We start from the raw sequence: 19343 nt of genomic DNA, 5'->3' as shown, positions 1-19343 counted from the left end.
CCAGAATTGGCCTCCACAGTCACTTATGGACTCACTGTTAAGACCATGTTCATGGATGACCATGTTACGCAGTTACAACAGATCTCCAAAGAGAGAACAGAGAAGATGCCTGCCCATGTTTGCATCGATATGTCCTCTCAAAGTACTGCATCCTGCAACAATAGCCCCCCCCCCCATGCCAGTTCTCTCCCAACAGAGGCTCACTTCCAGGGGATATTTAGAGTTTAAAGGGCCAACATGCCATAACCTCTGCTGTCAAAAGTGTTGGGATACTGCCAGGGAGACAAAGGGCATCATGCCCCCATGCCGTCTCCGGACGATCCATCAACCTCCCGTAGAAACGCAGTATCAGTCAATTAGCGACACAAGCCTCAGAAACATCTGTCCACATTCCAAGGACTTGTGCACGCCCTTTGCAGCATTCGCACAATGAAAGATGCACTCAGGAGAGCATTATTTACAACTTTATTCAGCGTTGGTCAGAACAAAGAAAAACACGACTGCCTGCCTGCATGTCCAGGCACAGAGAGAGAAAACAACAGCTATATACTAAAACAGAAACTTCCTATGAGCCGGAAGTACGCAGACTGTGACTCAAACAACAGCCTGCTCCCTGTTTAAGGTGGAACGGAAATATCCTAACAAAAAGATGGTTGCAGCACAGCCCCCTCCCCCCCCCCAGCACCTGCTCAGGGCAATGCTCAGGCCATCGCACTGTTTCTGTGAATGGGACTCTCCACTGTGTCAATGGCACACCACGGGCAATGTTCACTTCCTGCGTGAAGCAGATACACCTTCTTGCGCTTGTTTCACTTAGGAAATCTTGTCATGGGAACCCTGGTCTGCCATGAACCCCCAAGCACACAGTCACGGAGGCTCCTTCTCCTCAGCAGAAAGGTCCAGAAGAGTTTTTCTTCATGGTGGCAATTGACAATGGACATAGCAATGTTTTCCCATCCTATTGGTTACCGTATTTTAGCTTTATAAGACGTACACTATAGCCGCGCAAAGCCTTTTCAGGGCAGTGGGAGCATTCCTCCCACTGCCCTGAAGAGGCTTTGCGTTGCTTTCACTGAAGCCAGAAGAGCAAGAGGGATCGCTGTGCAGCGATCCCTCTTGCTGTTCTGGCTTCTGGGCTTCAGAATATTCCCCCCCCCTTGTTTTCCTCCTCCAAAAACTAGGTGCGTCTTATGGTCGGTGGCATCATATAGAGTGAAAAATACGGTACTTGTGTTGTCATTCAAATGGAACTTGTGATAACTATTCAGAACCTCAGTGCATTACGAAAACTCTGTCTGGAAAGGTGTAAGCCCTGCAATTCACAACTGACTTGATTGACATGTAATTTCTAACCTGTCTGACCTGCTGCAGCCCCTCCTAACGTGTGATGTTCTTTTTATGTTTGCATACACATCGCTGACATTTGTGGGATGGGACTTCTTACCATTTTTGTGCCAAATGTAAATTTTTAAAAAGCTAAACATGCATTGTCTGGGGGTTCGCCTTTCTTTATTTTCAGAGAGGTCAAGTCTTTGTTATAACAAATAAATGACCAAAGTACAGCAAGCACGGGAATGGCTATGATCAGTCCAATTAGTCTTGATTTAGAAGCATATTTGCACAGCGGTGTTAGTATTTTCATTCTCCTATTGCTGGGTCACATGATCCCATGTTTACATTCCTTACCATTGTATGTGTGGAAATGGAAGTATGACTGAAAAACTTCTGCTCTTTGTTCTTTCCTCTCTGAGGATGTTTGTGTGAGACGGTGCTCACACTGCTAGTCATGTTTGTTTACTTAATTTGCTGTAAATAATAAAATACTCGATGCCACATATCTGGACAGTCTGGCTTTTCACTGACTCTGCTGTTAGCGTGCACACAGGTCCATTGGATGTGCGTCACTGGATGTATGGGACCGCTGCTGAATTTGTGTCCTGATAAGCAGTTCTCACACACAACCATTACACATAAAAGATGTCCTAATCTGACTCCTGGTGCTGGAGGAGACTCTTGAGAGTCCCATGGACTGCAAGAAGATCAGACCTCTCCATTCTGAAGGAAATCAGCCCTGAGTGCTCACTGGAAGGACAGATCGTGAAGCTGAGGCTCCAAGACTTTGGCCACCTCATGAGAAGAGAAGACTCCCTGGAAAAGACCCTGATGTTGGGAAAGATGGAGGGCACAAGGAGAAGGGGAGGACAGAGCACGAGATGGTGGGACGGTGTTCTCGAAGAGACTAGCATGAGTTTGACCAAACTGCGGGAGGCAGTGGAAGACAGGAGGGCCTGGCGTGCTCTGGTCCAGGAGGTCACGAAGAGTCGGACACGACTAAATGACTAAACAACAACAACAATCTGACTCCTCCCAACCAAACCCCCAACAGGATTGGCACCAGAAGCCTTTGCACCTGCTTTTGTGTTTATGTTCTCCCTGGAGGGGTGCCCAACGCCAATGCCTCGGGCTGAGAGTGTTAATTGGCTCCTCATCACTATCACTAGATAATGCTTCCGGAGTTATCCGACCCATTGGCAGACTGCCCTTGTCTGGGCTGTCTTCCAGCCTTCCCCCTCCCACTGATCTCGGAGTGCCAGGTCTAGAAGGGGAGGGGGTTGCAGCTGCAGGGTGTTAGCTAGGTAAGTCAAGCCTTCTGCCTCATCTGCAAGCTCACTCTCCAATCCTGTCTCGCTTACTGTGTCCTGGGGAGCCAGGTTCCTGACACCACTCCCCCCTCCAAGGCTCTCCTCCTCGTTGTCTTCCTACCTCCACCCACTGGGTCTAGGCCTGTTGGGGTAGTTGCGGTGAAACTCCCTTTGCAACTCAGGAGCATGGACATCTGTCGTGAACTCCCAGGATCTCATGAAATGGCCGTACCCCTCCCACTCTATCAGATCCTGTAGCCTCCTTCTGTTCCAACGGGAGTCCGAAATCTGTGCCACTTCAAACTCCTCTTCTCCCTCCACTATCACTGGGCGAGAGGGTGCTTCTTTAGGGGCTTGGTAAGGGTGAGGAGGAACCACGGGGGATACCAATGCCCTGTGAAACACAGGGTGTATCTTCATGGAAGTTGGCAACCTGAGTCAGAACGTTACAGGGTTGCTCTGTTCTATCACTTCAAAGGGCCCCACCCACTGAGGATCCAACTTCCGGCACCTACCCTTCTGGGGCAGGTCTTTTGTGGATAGCCACACCTTGTCTCCTTCTCCTTCTCCTTCTCCTTCTTCTTCTTCTTCTTCTTCTTCTTCTTCTTCTTCTTCTTCTTCTTCTCCTTCTCCTTCTCCTTCTCCTTCTCCTTCTCCTTCTCCTTCTCCTTCTCCTTCTCCTTCTCCTCCTCCTCCTTCTTCTTCTTCTTCTCCTTCTCCTCCTCCTCCTTCTCCTTCTCCTTCTCCTTCTCCTTCTCCTTCTCCTTCTTCTTCTTCTTCTTCTTCTTCTTCTTCTTCTTCTCCTTCTCCTTCTCCTTCTCCTTCTCCTTCTCCTTCTCCTTCTCCTTCTCCTTCTTCTTCTCCTTCTCCTTCTCCTCCTTCTCCTTCTCCTTCTCCTTCTCCTTCTCCTTCTCCTCCTCCTCCTCCTCCTCCTCCTCCTCCTCCTCCTCCTCCTTCTTCTTCTTCTCCTTCTCCTTCTCCTTCTCCTTCTCCTTCTCCTTCTCCTTCTCCTTCTCCTTCTTCTCCTTCTTCTCCTTCTCCTTCTCCTTCTCCTTCTCCTCCTTCTCCTTCTCCTTCTCCTTCTCCTTCTCCTTCTCCTTCTCCTTCTTCTTCTTCTTCTTCTTCTTCTTCTTCTTCTTCTCCTTCTCCTTCTCCTTCTCCTTCTCCTCCTACTTCTCCTTCCTCTTGTCTCTCATTCTCTCATCCTCGTTTCTAAGTAAAGATGTTTTGAGATCCTGGACTCATACTGCTCCTAACTAACCCACTGGTCACCCTGGACAAAGCACCCCCCCTACTTGACCCCCATTTTTCCTTCTGAATAAGAGCTTGGGAATGTGTACAGCCCCCCTTTGAAGGAGCCAAACCCCTGAGGCAAAAGCACAGGCAAAACATTTGCAGCAACTTCCCAGTATTTCACAAATTTCTGTATTAATATTCACTTTTTGTCCCAAATTAGTCACTTTTTGTTCCAAGTTATCAATTTTTATAGTCCTCGCATCCATCTTCTTATGGAGCTGTTCCAGTGAATCATTAATCTTACATAATGCAACCACTAAGGCTTCTTCTGTCAACATTCCCAACAATTCAAGGTCAATCCCAGATTCTCACAGTTTTATCTTGCAGGTGGAAATTCCCCCAGCTCAGCTCATGTAACAGTTTCAAAGGCTTCCTCTAGGGGGAAACAATTTCTATTTGTATCAATCCTTTTAAGCACAGTTCAAACAATAAAGTTAGTTTCAATTTTCAATTACTTTTACTCCTTTTTAAACGCAGAAGGAGACAATGGAAACAATGTATTTCTCTTCTTTAACTTACTGTCAACAAACGATCTATTCACAGTCAATGAGCATATCCAAAACTTCAGTCTTACTGGCAGCCCGTTTCCAGGTTCAGAGCGGTGGTAATTTAAGTTTCTTCACTCTCTCCTGCAGGCTTACGTGATCTAAACTTTCCCCCCTCTTCTCCTGCTTCCAAGTTTGATGATTTTAGCCGCTGGAAGTTTAATCCTTTATGAAAGGCTTTCCAAGACTTTAGCTTGCAGCCTCTTTGCTTCAGTCTATATACAAAAGGGGAAGGCGGACTTCCTGTTTGAGACCTCCCCATTTCGGTGCCAAATTAAGACGTTTAAAAATCCAATTTTCCATTCTACTCACGGGTAGTTGTTTTAAGATCAAATTGTCCACAGGAAAAAGTCAGCGCTCTCCGGCAACAGCAATGCGGCTTCACTCCGTGAAAGAAGCAGTCAATTCGAAGCACCGCGCCACTCACCCCACGTCGCTCCAGATCCCCGAAACCGGGTTTCCCCGCGAGTAGGGGAGGCGCAAAAGGTGCCAGCCGAATCCCACGTTCACAGGCTTCTCCCGCCTGCGGTTTTTTGTGGGTCCCCGCCTTCGCCGTGGCGGCCAGACCCTAATTTCCACGAAGCAAATTCCTCCCAATCAGAGGAGTTCAGCCATTACCGGAGGCACTAACCCGGAGGTCCCCCAGCTCTTTTTGTCTTCTGGGCTGTGTCCTTTTCCCACCAACACAAAGCTGGCTCCATGCTTTTTTTTATAATATTTTTATTGGGTTTTCACAAATTTTTAGACAAACATAAAAACACAAACAAACACAACACAAATAACAAATATACTTTCAGATCCTTATTTTCTAAACATCCTTCCCTGACTTCCCCACACCTCCCCTACTTATATTCGAATTCCAATAGTTAGCTCAGCAAGTTCTTATCCCTGTTTTACCTTATTTATTATTAAATTTAATTCATCTTAATTAACCAATTTTAACTTATAAACCTCAATTTAAACAACGATACTCACTATTTACCCCCTTTTCTAAAGTCGACCCTAATTCCCTTCCACCAAATTCCCAATTTTTATATTAATTACACAAGAAAATAACAAATAAACAAAGTATGATTATACACCCTTTGGATTCCAAAACTTCCACCCCCCCTCCCCCGGTTTTGATCCCCAAAAAATGTCTCTCAATTGTCAACTATCAGCCTGGAGATCTCACGTCTGAGGCCCTCAAATCTCTCTCAGTTCCACTCTGCCGGTTTTTTTGATAGTCCTTTATATTAAACATCAAGTCTCGGAGAAGCTCAATAATAAGATCTAAGTTTCTTGCCACCAGACCTCCATATTCAAAGGTGGAGCCCAAATCTTGTTTCTTGTTGCTTTTAAGTCCAAATGTCCCAAATGTCCCAAAAGCTCCAACTTTCAGCTTGATCAGAGTTGTAATCCATAGGTCTTCAGATCTCCCCATAAGGAGATCCCTCCATTCTTCGTTCTCCGATTCAAACCAAATTCTAATCATCCAGGTCTTGTTATCTTTAATGTCCGTCTTAGCAGGCCTCTGGCTCTCCTTTGTCATCTGCGACATTTCAGCTCCTCCTTCCCCCTCCTCTGAAACAACACATATCTCTTCTTGTTCAGCTGCGTAGGTTCCTTGGGTCAAGTCCTTGGCAAATTCAGCAAGATTGTTTACTTTTAAGTTCAAAGTTGTAGCATTTGTAGCCAAAACTTCACTCTGACCTTGTAACTTTCCCAAGAGAAAAAACATTTTATCCAGCTCAGCCTGTATTTTTCCATCTGCAGCCATTGTAATGACTCAGAACCCCTCTAGAGGGATTCTAGTTACTTAGTGTTCCTTCCAACTCGAATCCAAAAGCCAAGTTAGTTTGTTTCTTTCTTCTTTGTTTCAACAGTTTAAAATCAGGTTATAACAGAAATAACCAGCAAAGATAACAGAAATCCACTTTCCTTTCTTTCCCGACTTTGACAGCTAATTTGACAGCTGTCAAACTCTTTATGTCTCCTCAACAGGCTCTCTCGCAGATCGCTCCCGGGTCCCGGGGGGTTGCGCTTCAGCTCTTAAAATCGACTCTTATCCTCCAGAAAAATTACTTATACTGCCAAGTGATGAAATTAGTAACTTTTATCCAATAAAAGGAAGAATGTTCTCTCGACCTTAGCTGTATATTTCTTGCTTTAATTTATCTACAAGCCGGGGGGGCGGACTTCCTTTTAACACCTCCCCCGATCGTACCTGATTCAAGAGAAAAAACTTTTTACATTCCAATTTCCGTACTACTCACAGGTTGTTACTTTAAAAGTCCAAATGTTCAAGAAAAGAAGTCAGCGCTCTCCGACCATGGCATGCGGCTTCGCTCCATAGAAGTAGCGGTCCACTCTCAGCACCATGCCTCTCCCCGTCCCCCGCTCCAGAGCCTTTAAAAAGGCTCCTTCGCGGGTCGGGGGCGCAAATGGTGCCCACCGAGTCACCAAGTCCACAGGCTTCAGTGCCTGTGGTTTCTAAGGGTCCCCGCGTCACCACCGTGGCAGGACCCGTCTTCCACAGAGCCGATTCCCTCCGGAGCTGGGAGGGAATCCGCCATTAGCCGATCGCGCTAACCCGGAAGTGATGCTGTCTTCCTCTGCCCCCTCCCTGGACGACTCTTGAGGGTCTCCACCTCTTCTTCTCATCTGAACAGTTCCTGACACCACCAGCTGTTTCGGAATAAAAAGTCCATTGATCCCAGCAGCACAACTGGGGTTAGATATTAATCATTTCAGATTACTCAATATCTACTCCCTTCCTGAAAGCAAAACAATTACTCTTTCCTTTCCTCACCAGCTTAATTATGGCCTCACAGCTCAGGTTCTTGAAGATAAAACACAGTTCCCTTTCCTCTACCAGATGCTCCCCAAAGACGAAAGTCAGTACCAAGGGATCGTGGAGTTGCTCCTCCATTTCAGATGGAACTGGATTGGCCTCTTGGCTGCAGACAATGACAGTGGAGAAAGGTTTGTGAGCATTATGACACCTCTGATGATCAGAAGAGGGATCTGCGTTGCCTTGTCAAAAATATTGGCAGAAGAGGATTTAATTCCACTGATGAACCCAAGTGAAGCTTATTTAAGATGGAGACAAGTTGGGGTATTTGTTTGCTATGTAACTGATACAGTGGAAATATTATTAATAATAGAAATATGTACGGATTATGAGAAAGAAATAGGGGGCAAAGTCTGGATCACAACAGCTTTTCTGGGCATCAGCACTGGCTTGATAATGCCTCCTACACTCTTCCAGCACATTCATGGCTCTCTCTCTTTTGCAATTAAGACCAGAATAAGGAGCACCAAAAGTGGTTATGATGAATCCCTGTCCAGTCTTCTTATCCATTTTTTGGATGAAGCATTTAACTGTTCATATGCAAAGCATGTTTTATCCCCGAAAGGCTGGATAAGATGCAGAGAGAAGAAGGAACGGGAGTCTTTGCCCCAAGGGGAGATTGAGAGAGTCCTGTCTGCAGACAGCTATGGCACTTACATCAATGTTCAAGCGGCAGCCCAGGCCTTAAATGCTGCGTTTTCATCTAGACCACAGCGGATGATGGTGGTGGGAGAAGGAGCCCAATGGGAACAGGGAAGGCTTCAGCCATGGCAGGTGATTTTATTGTCGTTTGTATTAAGCTTATTTATTATTAGTATTAATCTTATTTTGGAGATCCACTTGCTTCAAGTGAGGAACAATGAAATGCTGCTGTTTTCCCTGTCATTCCAGCTCCACCTTTTCTTAAAAGAAATCCAGTGTTTGAATACTTCCAGGGGCACAGTATGTTTGGATGAGAATTGGGAGCTGCCTCCTGACTTTGATATTCTGAATTGGGTGATGTTTCCCAATGAGTCTCGTGCTCTAGTGAAGATTGGCAGTGCAAGTAGAGAGGCATCTACTGGCATCAAGTTCACCATCAACCCAGAAGCCATTGAGTGGCCTGAGAAGTTTCACAAGGTAGGGGATGTTACCCAGGAAGAAGGCTAGGAGATCCTGCTCATGCTCTTCCTGGAGCCACTCCTGCAAAAGGGGGACCAATGGTGTCCTTTCCACCCAGTTTCAGCTGCCAGCGCTGCTCCTTCTTGCCACAGCAGCTGAGAGGGGAGAGGAATCTGGAGGCTCAAGAATGCGCTAGCGCCCAGGCATCCTGAGAAAAGGCAGACTATGTTTCCCAGCCAGGTCCCTCTCAGTCCACCTGGGGAGGAAAGCCAGCAGCACCCAGCCCTCTTTCCTTCTCTTCTCTTCTCCCTTCCTCTCTCTCTCTCCTTCCCACCCCTTCCACACACCCCAGCATCAAAGGAGGCTGATTTTTTGTAATCCCCCAAGTCTTACACCCTGGCGTGTGCACCCTGTGGTTTGACATGTGGGAGAATCCTAAGTTTGGCAAAACCAATTGGTACAATAAAACCTCAGATATTTAATACTTCTCTGTACCAGGTTGCCTTCTAAATGTCAGCTAGTTATTTATTTCCCTGACATCTTATGGGAGGTTGTTCCACAGGGAGGGTGCCACCACTGGGAAGGCCCTCTGCCTGGTTCCTTGTAACCTCACTTCTCCCAGGGAGGGAACCGTCAGCAGACTCTCGGAGCTGGAACTCAGGGTCAGGGCTAGAGAATGCTGCTTCTATGCAGAAAGTGGACGAGGTCAGGAGGACAAGAGATCCTGTTGGGTGATTACCAAACTATGTGGGTGAAATCCAGACACACAAATACCCCTAACACTTTCTCCACAATGCATCTTCTCTCCCCCCCCCCCTTATAATTTTATTGAGTCTCCATGTACCTTCTTATCTTCATGGTTAGGCCGTGCCTCGTTCCAGGTGTAGCAAAATATGTCAACCTGGATTTGCAAAGGTGGTTCCAGAAGGAAAGCCTGTTTGCTGCTATGGTTGTGATCCTTGTGCGGAAGGAACCATGTCCAACCAAGAAGGTGGGTGAGAAGGATTACAAGAGAGGGACCATTCTGATCTCACTACCGGAAGCATTGCATGGAAGCAACAGAAAACTATTTGCCTTAACAAGGTCAAGGTGAAGTGACGTGTCTTCAGGATTATGCAGAAAACATAGAATGCAGTTGATGTGGAGAAGTCTTTGCCTCTCAGTAGATCCTAGATCACCATTTGTCAGGGCCTGGGCAGAGGAGGAATGGTGGAGACTGTCTCCCCCTTCTGACCAGAGAAGATGAAGACAGTTCAGAATTACAACAGGGGTTTGAGGGAGCTCAGAGGCAGATGAGGGGGAAAGCTGGGGAATAAGGGGAGAGGTGGAGGAAGGGGAAGCACCAGTAGGGTGACGGCTGATGGACACAATGTTTTTAGAAAGCATTCCTGAACCCAACAAGCCTTGAAAGCCGGAGAGCAAAGAGCTCAAAGGCAGAGGGCAAACATCAGCACCTGTAGAGGTGCTGAGGATGAGGAATGACAAAGTGGGAGAGATGGGGGGGTGGAGATTCACTTGGGATGACGCCATTATCCAAGAGGCTGGGTTCTATAGCCTCTCTCTGTATATGCTGAATAAAAAATGGGTGGTACGAACATCCCTTGTCTTTGTACATTTCTAAGCAGAAGGAGTTGCTGGCAGCCGCCTGACACAATGTTGCTGTGGTGATCATAATGAGAAAAGCCTTGTGCACCACCTCTGCCTCCTTCGAGGAAATGTAAGATATAAAGGGTGCCCTTTGCAAGAAGGGAACAAAGAATTGCTTGCCACTCTTTACACATTCTTATTTCCGGAGCACAGGTGGTCATGGATGTAAGGGATGCTGAAGCCACTCTTTTCCTCTTCCTCAGATGCAGAACGTTGCACCAAATGCCCAGAAGATCAGCATCCAAACAAGGACAGAGATCAATGTGTCTCCAAGATTATCACCTTCCTGGCTTATGAAGAACATCTGGGGATCATCTTAGCTTCCATTGTCCTCTTCTTATCTTCTACAGCAGGCATTGTGTTAGGAATCTTCATTAAATACAAAGAAACCCCAATAGTCAAAGCCAACAACCGGAACCTCTCCTACATCCTGCTCGCCTCCCTTCTGCTTTCCTGTTTGTCCTCCTTCCTCTTCATTGGGCAACCAAGAATAGCGAGCTGCCTTCTCCGACAAACGGCCTTCAGCATCATCTTCTCCGTTGCTGTTTCTTCTCTCTTGGCCAAGACCATCACGGTGGTGCTGGCTTTCCTGGCCACAAGGCCAGGGAACAGGGTGAGGAGATGGCTAGGGAAGACTCTGGCCACCTCCATTGTCATCTCCTGTTCTGCTGTGCAAGTTCTCATCTGCACCATCTGGTTGGGCTCTTCTCCCCCATTCCCAGAGCCCGACATGCACTCCCAGGCGGAAGAGATCATCTTGCAATGCAACGAAGGCTCTGTGGCCATGTTTTATGTTGCCCTTGGCTACCTGGGCTTCCTGGCTGCCATCTGCTTCACAGTGGCTTTCCTAGCCAGGAAGCTGCCTGGCTCCTTCAACGAAGCCAAGCTGATCACCTTCAGCATGCTGGTCTTCTGCAGTGTTTGGGTGTCTTTTGTGCCCACCTACCTGAGCACCAAGGGGAAGTACATGGTGGCCGTGCAGATCTTCTCTATGTTGGCCTCCAGTGCTGGGCTCCTGGGCTGCATCTTCCTCCCCAAGTGCTACGTTATTCTGCTGAGGCCTGCTCTGAATACAAAGGAGCACCTGGGAACAAGAACTTAAGATGGCATTGGATTCTTACAATATTCCATGTTGCTTCTACAAAATATTGAACCTGCATTACCAGAATACCTTGATAATTCAGGGCTCAAGAGTGGAGATATTTAAGGACATCCCAAAACAACTTTTGGACCTTAGGTCCAACTATATAGACCTGGTGACTTTGTTGAAAGGAAATAGAACCATATTTAGGTGGGAATTCCCTCAAGGCCTATCTTTTACCTTTAAAGGTAAAAAGTTCAAAATAAGATCAGTGGAGGAGAAAGAAAAATTTCTGAGCGACCACGAAGAAGACCTGCAAAAAGGAGTGGAAGGAGAGCCAGGAGCCTTACGACCAGGAATATCAGGCAAAGCATTACCACCTTTGGGATTGGACAAACTACAGAAAGTGATACCACCGTCAGAACAAGAGGACTTGTTGGGAGCAGTTGGAGGAAAAATAATTTAAATACATCGTGTCTCTGCAACTATTAAGTTGGAATATTCATGGACTTAATTCCCCGGAGAAAAGGAAGAAAGTTTTTCATTTATTGAAAAAGGAGGAATTGGACCTGATTTGCCTGCAGGAAACACATGTGATAAGGCTACATAGGAAAATATTGATTAATAAGAGACTGGGTCAAGAATTTATTTCATCAGACAAGGTTAAAAAGCGAGGAGTAGTTATTTATGCAAAAGAGTGCCTATCACTGAAATTTATTTTCAAAGATGACCAAGGAAGATTTATTGCAATTGAAATTCAAACACAAGGGACTTCCGGTCGGCGCCAGCGCTAATGGCGGTCCTTTTTCCGAGCTCCGGAGAAGGACTGCCCTGCGAGTTCGGGTCTGTCCCGCTACGGCAAGCGGGGGACCCCTAAAATCACAGGCGCGGAAGCCTGTGAACGAGGAGATTCGGTGGGCACCAAAAGCGCCCCCCTTTACCGCAGAAAGAGCCTTTTTAAAGGCTCTGGAACGACATCGGGGGAGCGCGGTGCTGAGAATCGCTACCCAGCCCGCAGGGTGAAGCCGCGTCGCTATTAGTGGAGAGCGCCGATTCCTTCCTGTAAATTACGGACAGAAAAAACCCGTGAGTAAAACGGAACTTTTATTTGGATCTAAAATTTGGAGATTTGGTGGAAAGCGGGGAGGTCAAAATCAAGGAAGTCTGCCTCCCCCCGACTGCATGAAAGTGAAAGCAACGGAACTCTAAAGCTGCATCCGTTAAAGACTTTGTTTTTATTTAATCAAACCTGACATTTGGACTTTAGATCTCCCCTCTAGCTAGCAGGGCAGAGGGGAGGCAAAAGAGACTTTGGCAACTGCATGATTTATTTAAAAGAAAAATCCTCTGCTGCCTCAGCTGTCTAAGAGCATGAAACGGTCTGCCTTATAGGACAATAGGACACTGAACTGGCTTTTCCCTGTGAAAGTTACATTGTGATATAAAGTTTCTGCATTGACTGGATACAGTACATCAGAGTAAGTTGAGACAGTATCTACTGGGAAATTGTGGCAATTTGCAGTTACAAGTCTCCAGCTACACTTGCTTTAATTTTTCTCTTTCTCCCTTTCCTACGTATTTGGATATTCTCTTTGCCTTTGTATTTGGACATTTTATATTTGGCCATTTTGATTTGCTCCCCCTAGAGGGTAAAGTAAAGGTTGGCACAGCCTAAGACAGTGGAATTTTCCAGTGGGGAACAGCTCCCGTGGGAAACGACCTTGACATGAGTGGCTCACAAGAAGAGATAGTCACAAGAGCCAAGACCAAACAACAACAACAGCACCAGCTGCAGCAACAACAGCTAAAGAAAAGAGGCTCAATCACAGGCATAACTGCCGGACTTGCAGGAATAACAGGACAAGAAAAAGTGACAGCTGTCTCTATGGAAGCCGTGACAGAAGCCCTGCTCAAGATAAATCAATCCCTGGAGTCTCTGACAAAACAGACTTCAGAAAATACACAAAAATTAACAGAAATATCAGCAAGACTAGACCAGAACACAGGAGAATATTGATTAATAAGAGACTGGGTCAAGAATTTATTTCATCAGACAAGGTTAAAAAGCGAGGAGTAGTTATTTATGCAAAAGAGTGCCTATCACTGAAATTTATTTTCAAAGATGACCAAGGAAGATTTATTGCAATTGAAATTCAAACACAAGGAGAAAAAATTTTGATAATTGGAGTTTATGCACCAAATGAGGGGAAATCTGAATTTTATAAAAAGCTGCATGAGACTTTGTTGGACTATATGGACTATAACATTATTTTGATGGGAGATATGAATGGAGTGGTATCCACAAACATGGACAAGTCACAGAGACAGGTAGTTACTAAAGATGGTAGACTACCAAAAACCTTTTTTGAATTGACTGACAATATGGATTTGACTGACATTTGGAGAATTAGGAATCCCTTGGCAAGAGAAGGAACCTTCTTTTCTGAAGCCCAAAAGACATGGACAAGAATTGAGCAAATCTGGATTACTAGAGGACTGGCACCGAAGATTAGGAAAGTTGAGATCTGCCCTAAAACGTGCTCCGACCATAATACCGTGAAAATGGAGATGAAACTAACACCAACTGGTTCCTTCAGATGGAGGATGAATGACACCTTGTTTAGAGATCAAGAGGTGATTAAGAAGGCCCAAAAAACTCTGAGAGACTATTTTGAGATAAATTTAAAAACTAATGTGGAAAAAAGAGTAGTCTGGGACGCAAGTAAAGCAGTTATGAGGGGGTTTCTGATCCAACAGAATTCATTAAAGAAGAGAGCCCAAAATGAGAAAAAAGAATTTTTTTGGGAAAAAATAAAAGAGGGCGAGAAGAAACTGAGAGTGAAACCCAATTCACAAGAGATTTTGAGAGAAATAAAGTTACATCAAGTGCAATACATGAAGATGATAAATCAGGAAATCGAATGGAAAATTAAACAAATGAAACAAAGGACTTTTGAATCGGCAAATAAATGTGGGAAATTGTTAGCTTGGCAGATGAAGAAAAGACAAAAACTCAACACTATTACCAACTTGGAAGTCAAAATAAAAAAATTCCTTCCAGTAGCACCTTAAAGACCAACTAAGTTAGTTCTTGGTATGAGCTTTCGTGTGCATGCACACTTCTTCAGATACACATGCACACGAAAGCTCATACCAAGAACTAACTTAGTTGGTCTTTAAGGTGCTACTGGAAGGAATTTTTTTATTTTGACTATGGCAGACCAACACGGCTACCTATCTGTAACTGCAACTTGGAAGTGGAAGGGAAAAACATCCAGCGGAAATTAGAAAATGCTTCCAGAGGTATTTTAAACAATTATATACACAAGGACCCCAGAAAGAGTTTGATATAGACCAGTTTTTGAAAACAAATGGATTGCAAAAAATCTCTCAAGAAAATAAGATAATGTTGAATCACAAAATTACGGAACAGGAGGTAGAAGGTGCCATTCAGAGTATGCAGCTGGGAAAATCTCCAGGGCCGGATGGTTTAACCTCAAAATACTATAGAACTTTGAAAGACTGGATAATTCAACCACTAAAGGAGGTCTGCAATGAAATTTTGGAGGGGAAAAAAGCGCCAGAGTCGTGGAAAGAAGCATTTATTACACTTATACCGAAAACTGAGTCTGAAAAGACAGAACTTAAGAACTACAGACCCATATCCCTGCTAAATGTGGATTACAAAATATTTGCTGATATTTTGGCTAAAAGGCTAAAAAAAGTATTAGGGGAAGAGATACACAAGGACCAAGCTGGCTTCCTCCCAGGTAGACACTTGTCTGACAATACGAGGAATATAATCAACATTTTGGAGAAGTTGCAAGAAGACATTAACACTAAAGCAATTTTAATCTTTGTGGACGCCGAGAAAGCCTTTGACAATATTTCTTGGAGTTTTATGAAGAAAAATCTTCATGGGATGGGGGTTGGTCAAGAGTTTGAAAATTGTATAAGTGCAATATATTCAGAACAAAAAGCTAAATTAATAGTTAATAATGTGGTGACAGAGGAATTTAAGATAGAGAAAGGGACACGACAAGGCTGCCCAATTTCCCCATTACTTTTTATTTCGGTCCTGGAGGTTCTGTTAAATATGAATCATAGAATCATAGAATCATAGAGTTGGAAGAGACCACAAGGGCCATCGAGTCCAACCCCCTGCCAAGCAGGAAACACCATCAGAGCACTCCTGACATATGGTTGTCAAGCCTCTGCTTAAAGACCTCCAAAGAAGGAGACTCCACCACACTCCTTGGCAGCAAATTCCACTGTCAAACAGCTCTTACTGTCAGGAAGTTCTTCCTAATGTTTAGGTGGAATCTTCTTTCTTGTAGTTTGGATCCATTGCTCCGTGTCCGCTTCTCTGGAGCAGCAGAAAACAACCTTTCTCCCTCCTCTATGTGACATCCTTTTCTATATTTGAACATGGCTATCATATCACCCCTTAACCTCCTCTTCTCCAGGCTAAACATGCCCAGCTCCCTTAGCCGTTCCTCATAAGGCATCGTTTCCAGGCCTTTGACCATTTTGGTTGCCCTCCTCTGGACACGTTCCAGTTTGTCAGTGTCCGTCTTGAATTGTGGTGCCCAGAACTGGACACAGTACTCCAGGTGTGGTCTGACCAGAGCAGAATACAGTGGCACTATTACTTCCCTTGATCTAGATGCTATACTCCTATTGATGCAGCCCAGAATTGCATTGGCTTTTTTAGCTGCCGCGTCACACTGTTGGCTCATGTCAAGTTTGTGGTCAACCAAGACTCCTAGATCCTTTTCACATGTACTGCTCTCAAGCCAGGTGTCACCCATCTTGTATTTGTGCCTCTCATTTTTTTTGCCCAAGTGCAATACTTTACATTTCTCCCTGTTAAAATTCATCTTGTTTGTTTTTGCCCAGTTCTCTAATCTGTCAAGGTCGTTTTGAAGTGTGATCCTGTCCTCTGGGGTGTTAGCCACCCCTCCCAGTTTGGTGTCATCTGCAAATTTGATCAGGATGCCCTTGAGTCCATCAGCCAAGTCGTTGATAAAGATGTTGAATAAGACCGGGCCCAAGACAGAACCCTGTGGCACCCCACTAGTCACTCTTCTCCAGGATGAAGAGGAACCATTGATGAGCACCCTTTGGGTTCGGTCAGTCAGCCAGTTACAAATCCACTGAGTGGTAGCATAGTCAAGACCGCATTTTACCAGCTTCTTTACAAGAATATCATGGGGCACCTTGTCAAATGCCTTGCTGAAATCAAGGTAGGCTACATCCACTGATTAGAAGGGACCGTTTGATTAAAGGCATAATTGTCGGAGCTAAACAATACAAACTGAAAGCTTTTGCAGATGACCTAGTATTGACACTACAGGAGCCAGAATCTAGTACTAAAAGAGTATTAGAAGTGATCCATGATTTTGGTCATGTGGCAGGATTTAAGTTGAATAAGTTAAAAACTAAAGTCCTTGAGAAAAATTTAACAATGATTGAGAAAGAGAGGTTTCAGAATGAGACAGGTTTAACAGTGGTTAAGAAGGTTAAATACTTGGGGATTAACATGACAGCTAAAAATGGGAACTTGTTTAAAGATAATTATGAAAAATGTTGGACGGAGGTTAAAATATTTTGTCTCTCTCCTCTTTTGATCGAAGGGTGATCAAACAGTCTCTCACCCTGTTCCTTCTCCCTTCTCTTCCAAGTCTGAAGGCCTTTAGTATCTTAAAGCCTTGCTTGTCATCCAATTTCCAAAATCCTGCAAATTCCTGTGTCAAAAAGTCACTTAGATTCTCTTTCTCGAGTTCAGGTACCGCCCTGACCCTCAAATTGGTCTGCTTCTCCTTCAATTCAATCATAGACAAAAGTGCCTGGTGGGCCCCAAGCTGTTTACTAATCGGAATTATCTTTTCTTCTACTGCCACTGCTTTTTCTTTTGCTTCCTGAGCAGTCTTTTGATTTGATGCTGATTCCTGCAGCAGCTTTTCAATTGATTCTCTATTCGAATTCACCTTCTGGCTCAAATTGTTAATACTTGTAGTGTTTTGGTCAATTTTATTTGTTGCTTCTGTAACTTGTTTACTTAATTTATCCAGAGTTTCATAAATCTTACTTAGAATCACAGTATTCCATGTTGATTCTACCCAGCACTGCAGAAATGAAACACACATAGTTGGTTTTAGATTAATGCTCCATCGATATAAATCTCTCTTTATTTTGCATAAGTCATGAATGATGAAAATGAACCTATAATAACTGCCACGACTACAAGCTCTTGGACTGAAAATCTTTTTCACAGGCTGATTCCAACAAGATACCTTAAACGTCATGTTGTTGTTTCTGCTCCTGATCCTCATCTGGGTCATCCTGGCTGGTTCTGGAGGACAGTATGGATTTGGATCAGTTGTATGCAGAAGGGCATAGTGTTAGGATATTTCCGTTCCACCTTAAGAGGGAGCAGGCTTTGTGAGTCAGAGAGCCTACGCATGTCCTGTTCACAGGATGCTTATGTTTCCTATTGCTTTCGTTTCTCTCTCTGTCGGAGACACTGACACAGGCAGTCATGTCTTTCTTTGTTCTGATCAACAGAGGCTGCAGAGGGTAGAAGCTGGGGAAGATTGGAAGAGGAAGAAGAAGAAGCACCAGTGAGAGACAGCTGACAGACTCGGTGTCTTTGGAAAGCATTCCTGACACACACACCCTTCTCACAAGACAAGGCAGGCATTGAGCATAGTAGAACAGAGAGAGCCTGCCATCCTCTGCTTTCTCCCCCCTCGAGAGAGTTCAATCCAAACTTCTTAGAGCCCTTCTACCAGTCCCCAGATGTGTTTCAAACGCCTGGTCAGACTAGAAACGGGGATGATGAGAGTTGAGGTTCATATCAGCCTAACCTCAATATATAAATGGCTGGCACTGAAACTGCTCCCCTTGGTATAGCTCCACTGATCCTTTGCGACCAGTTCCAGTCAGGCTGGCTGTCCTGAACATTCTTCAGAAACTGGGCTTTGCCCCTCAAGCCCTTTTAAGCCTGGGCTTGCACCAAGCAAAAGCCACGGTCAGGCAAAGAATTATAGACAGTGAGAGACAACAGGACTGCCTAAGGTGCCCCGACTACAAAACTCTAAAAACCGACAGCATCTCTCTATTTTCTTGTATCCAAAAATGCAAGAAGGGCCTTTACACTTGCCAGAAGCTCGGCTCTGCCCTCCCTGGTCCTGGAAGGATCCTTTAAAAAAGTCCCATATGCCCAGAGACTTTGTGCCTGCCCACTGGGGGAGATAGGAAGCCCCAAACATCTATTTTTTAGATGTCCTTTCTATAATGAGGCACGTAGAAATACTATTGACCACTTGCTGAAGAGGCTTGCTGACCTCCCGGAAAAACACAAATATGATCTTCTCCTTTTAGGTAAAGATCATAAGACGACCTGGACGGTTGCCAGATTCTGTCTACAGATCTGTAGGTACAGACCACCCCCCGATACAACTAGTCCATCAAGAAAATCCCCAGACTCGGATCCACGGGTGACTCTGGGCCAATCTTCTATGCTAGTTTTTCCCAAAGATTTTATGTGTTTACGTGTTTGGCGCATTTTTTAACATGTAAGCCATTGCTGTACATTGTTTTAAATGTCTGCTTTGCTTTTGGGAGTGCAGTCCCCTTATGTGTTTTACAAGCTGGTCATTCCTGACCCCCTTCTCCCAGGACCAGGCGAGCATTGAGAGCAGAAGAGAAAGCTCAGAAGCAGAAGGCTCAGATTAGCCGACACAGGGGTGGCGTAGAAGAGGAGAGACCGGGGGGGGGGGGACTTGACTCGGAGCAACGCCACTATCTTAGGGAGACTGCATTCTTCCGTGTCTCTCTGTGAACTATGGAATAAATGACTCCTCTTGTTTACCTGCTTCTTGGCTGCCTCTGTGGGAGGGATCGGATTTCCTGACCCCTGACACCACTTGTCACTCCTTCCAGGATGACAAGGAACCATTAATGAGCACTGGACAAGGAGAGGCCAACTGCAGAGGTTTATGTGGCAGCCCAAGGAAACACACCGGAAGGCAGGTGTCAGGGGCTGGACTGAGGAGGACTGGTGGGAGCCCCCGCTTTTCCTGAACCTTCTCAAGGGCAGGAGGACAGTATTGAATTAGAACAGTGGTTTGCAGAGGGGCATAGTCCAGAGGGGAAAGGCTGGGAGAAACTGGATGAGGAACAGCTAGAAGAGA

General features: G+C 45.2%; 1 protein-coding gene across 1 annotated transcript; it reads left to right on the top strand.

Moving 5' to 3' along the window:
- Positions 1–7071: 7071 nt before the first annotated feature.
- LOC308569486 (vomeronasal type-2 receptor 26-like) lies at positions 7072–11166 on the top strand (the record flags this gene model as incomplete). The annotated part of the gene is made up of 4 exons (XM_081163400.1): positions 7072–8090; positions 8208–8435; positions 9282–9408; positions 10268–11166. The coding sequence occupies exons 1-4, from the start codon at positions 7341–7343 to the stop codon at positions 11164–11166; spliced, it is 2004 nt and encodes a 667-aa protein (XP_081019526.1). The 5' UTR covers positions 7072–7340.
- Positions 11167–19343: the final 8177 nt, after the last annotated feature.

This window comes from Podarcis bocagei (genome assembly GCF_964188305.1).
Source record: "Podarcis bocagei genome assembly, chromosome: 12".
Lineage (NCBI taxonomy): Eukaryota > Metazoa > Chordata > Lepidosauria > Squamata > Lacertidae > Podarcis > Podarcis bocagei.
The sequence above is the reverse complement of the archived record's forward strand: the minus strand, read 5'-3'. Positions and strand labels throughout refer to the sequence as shown.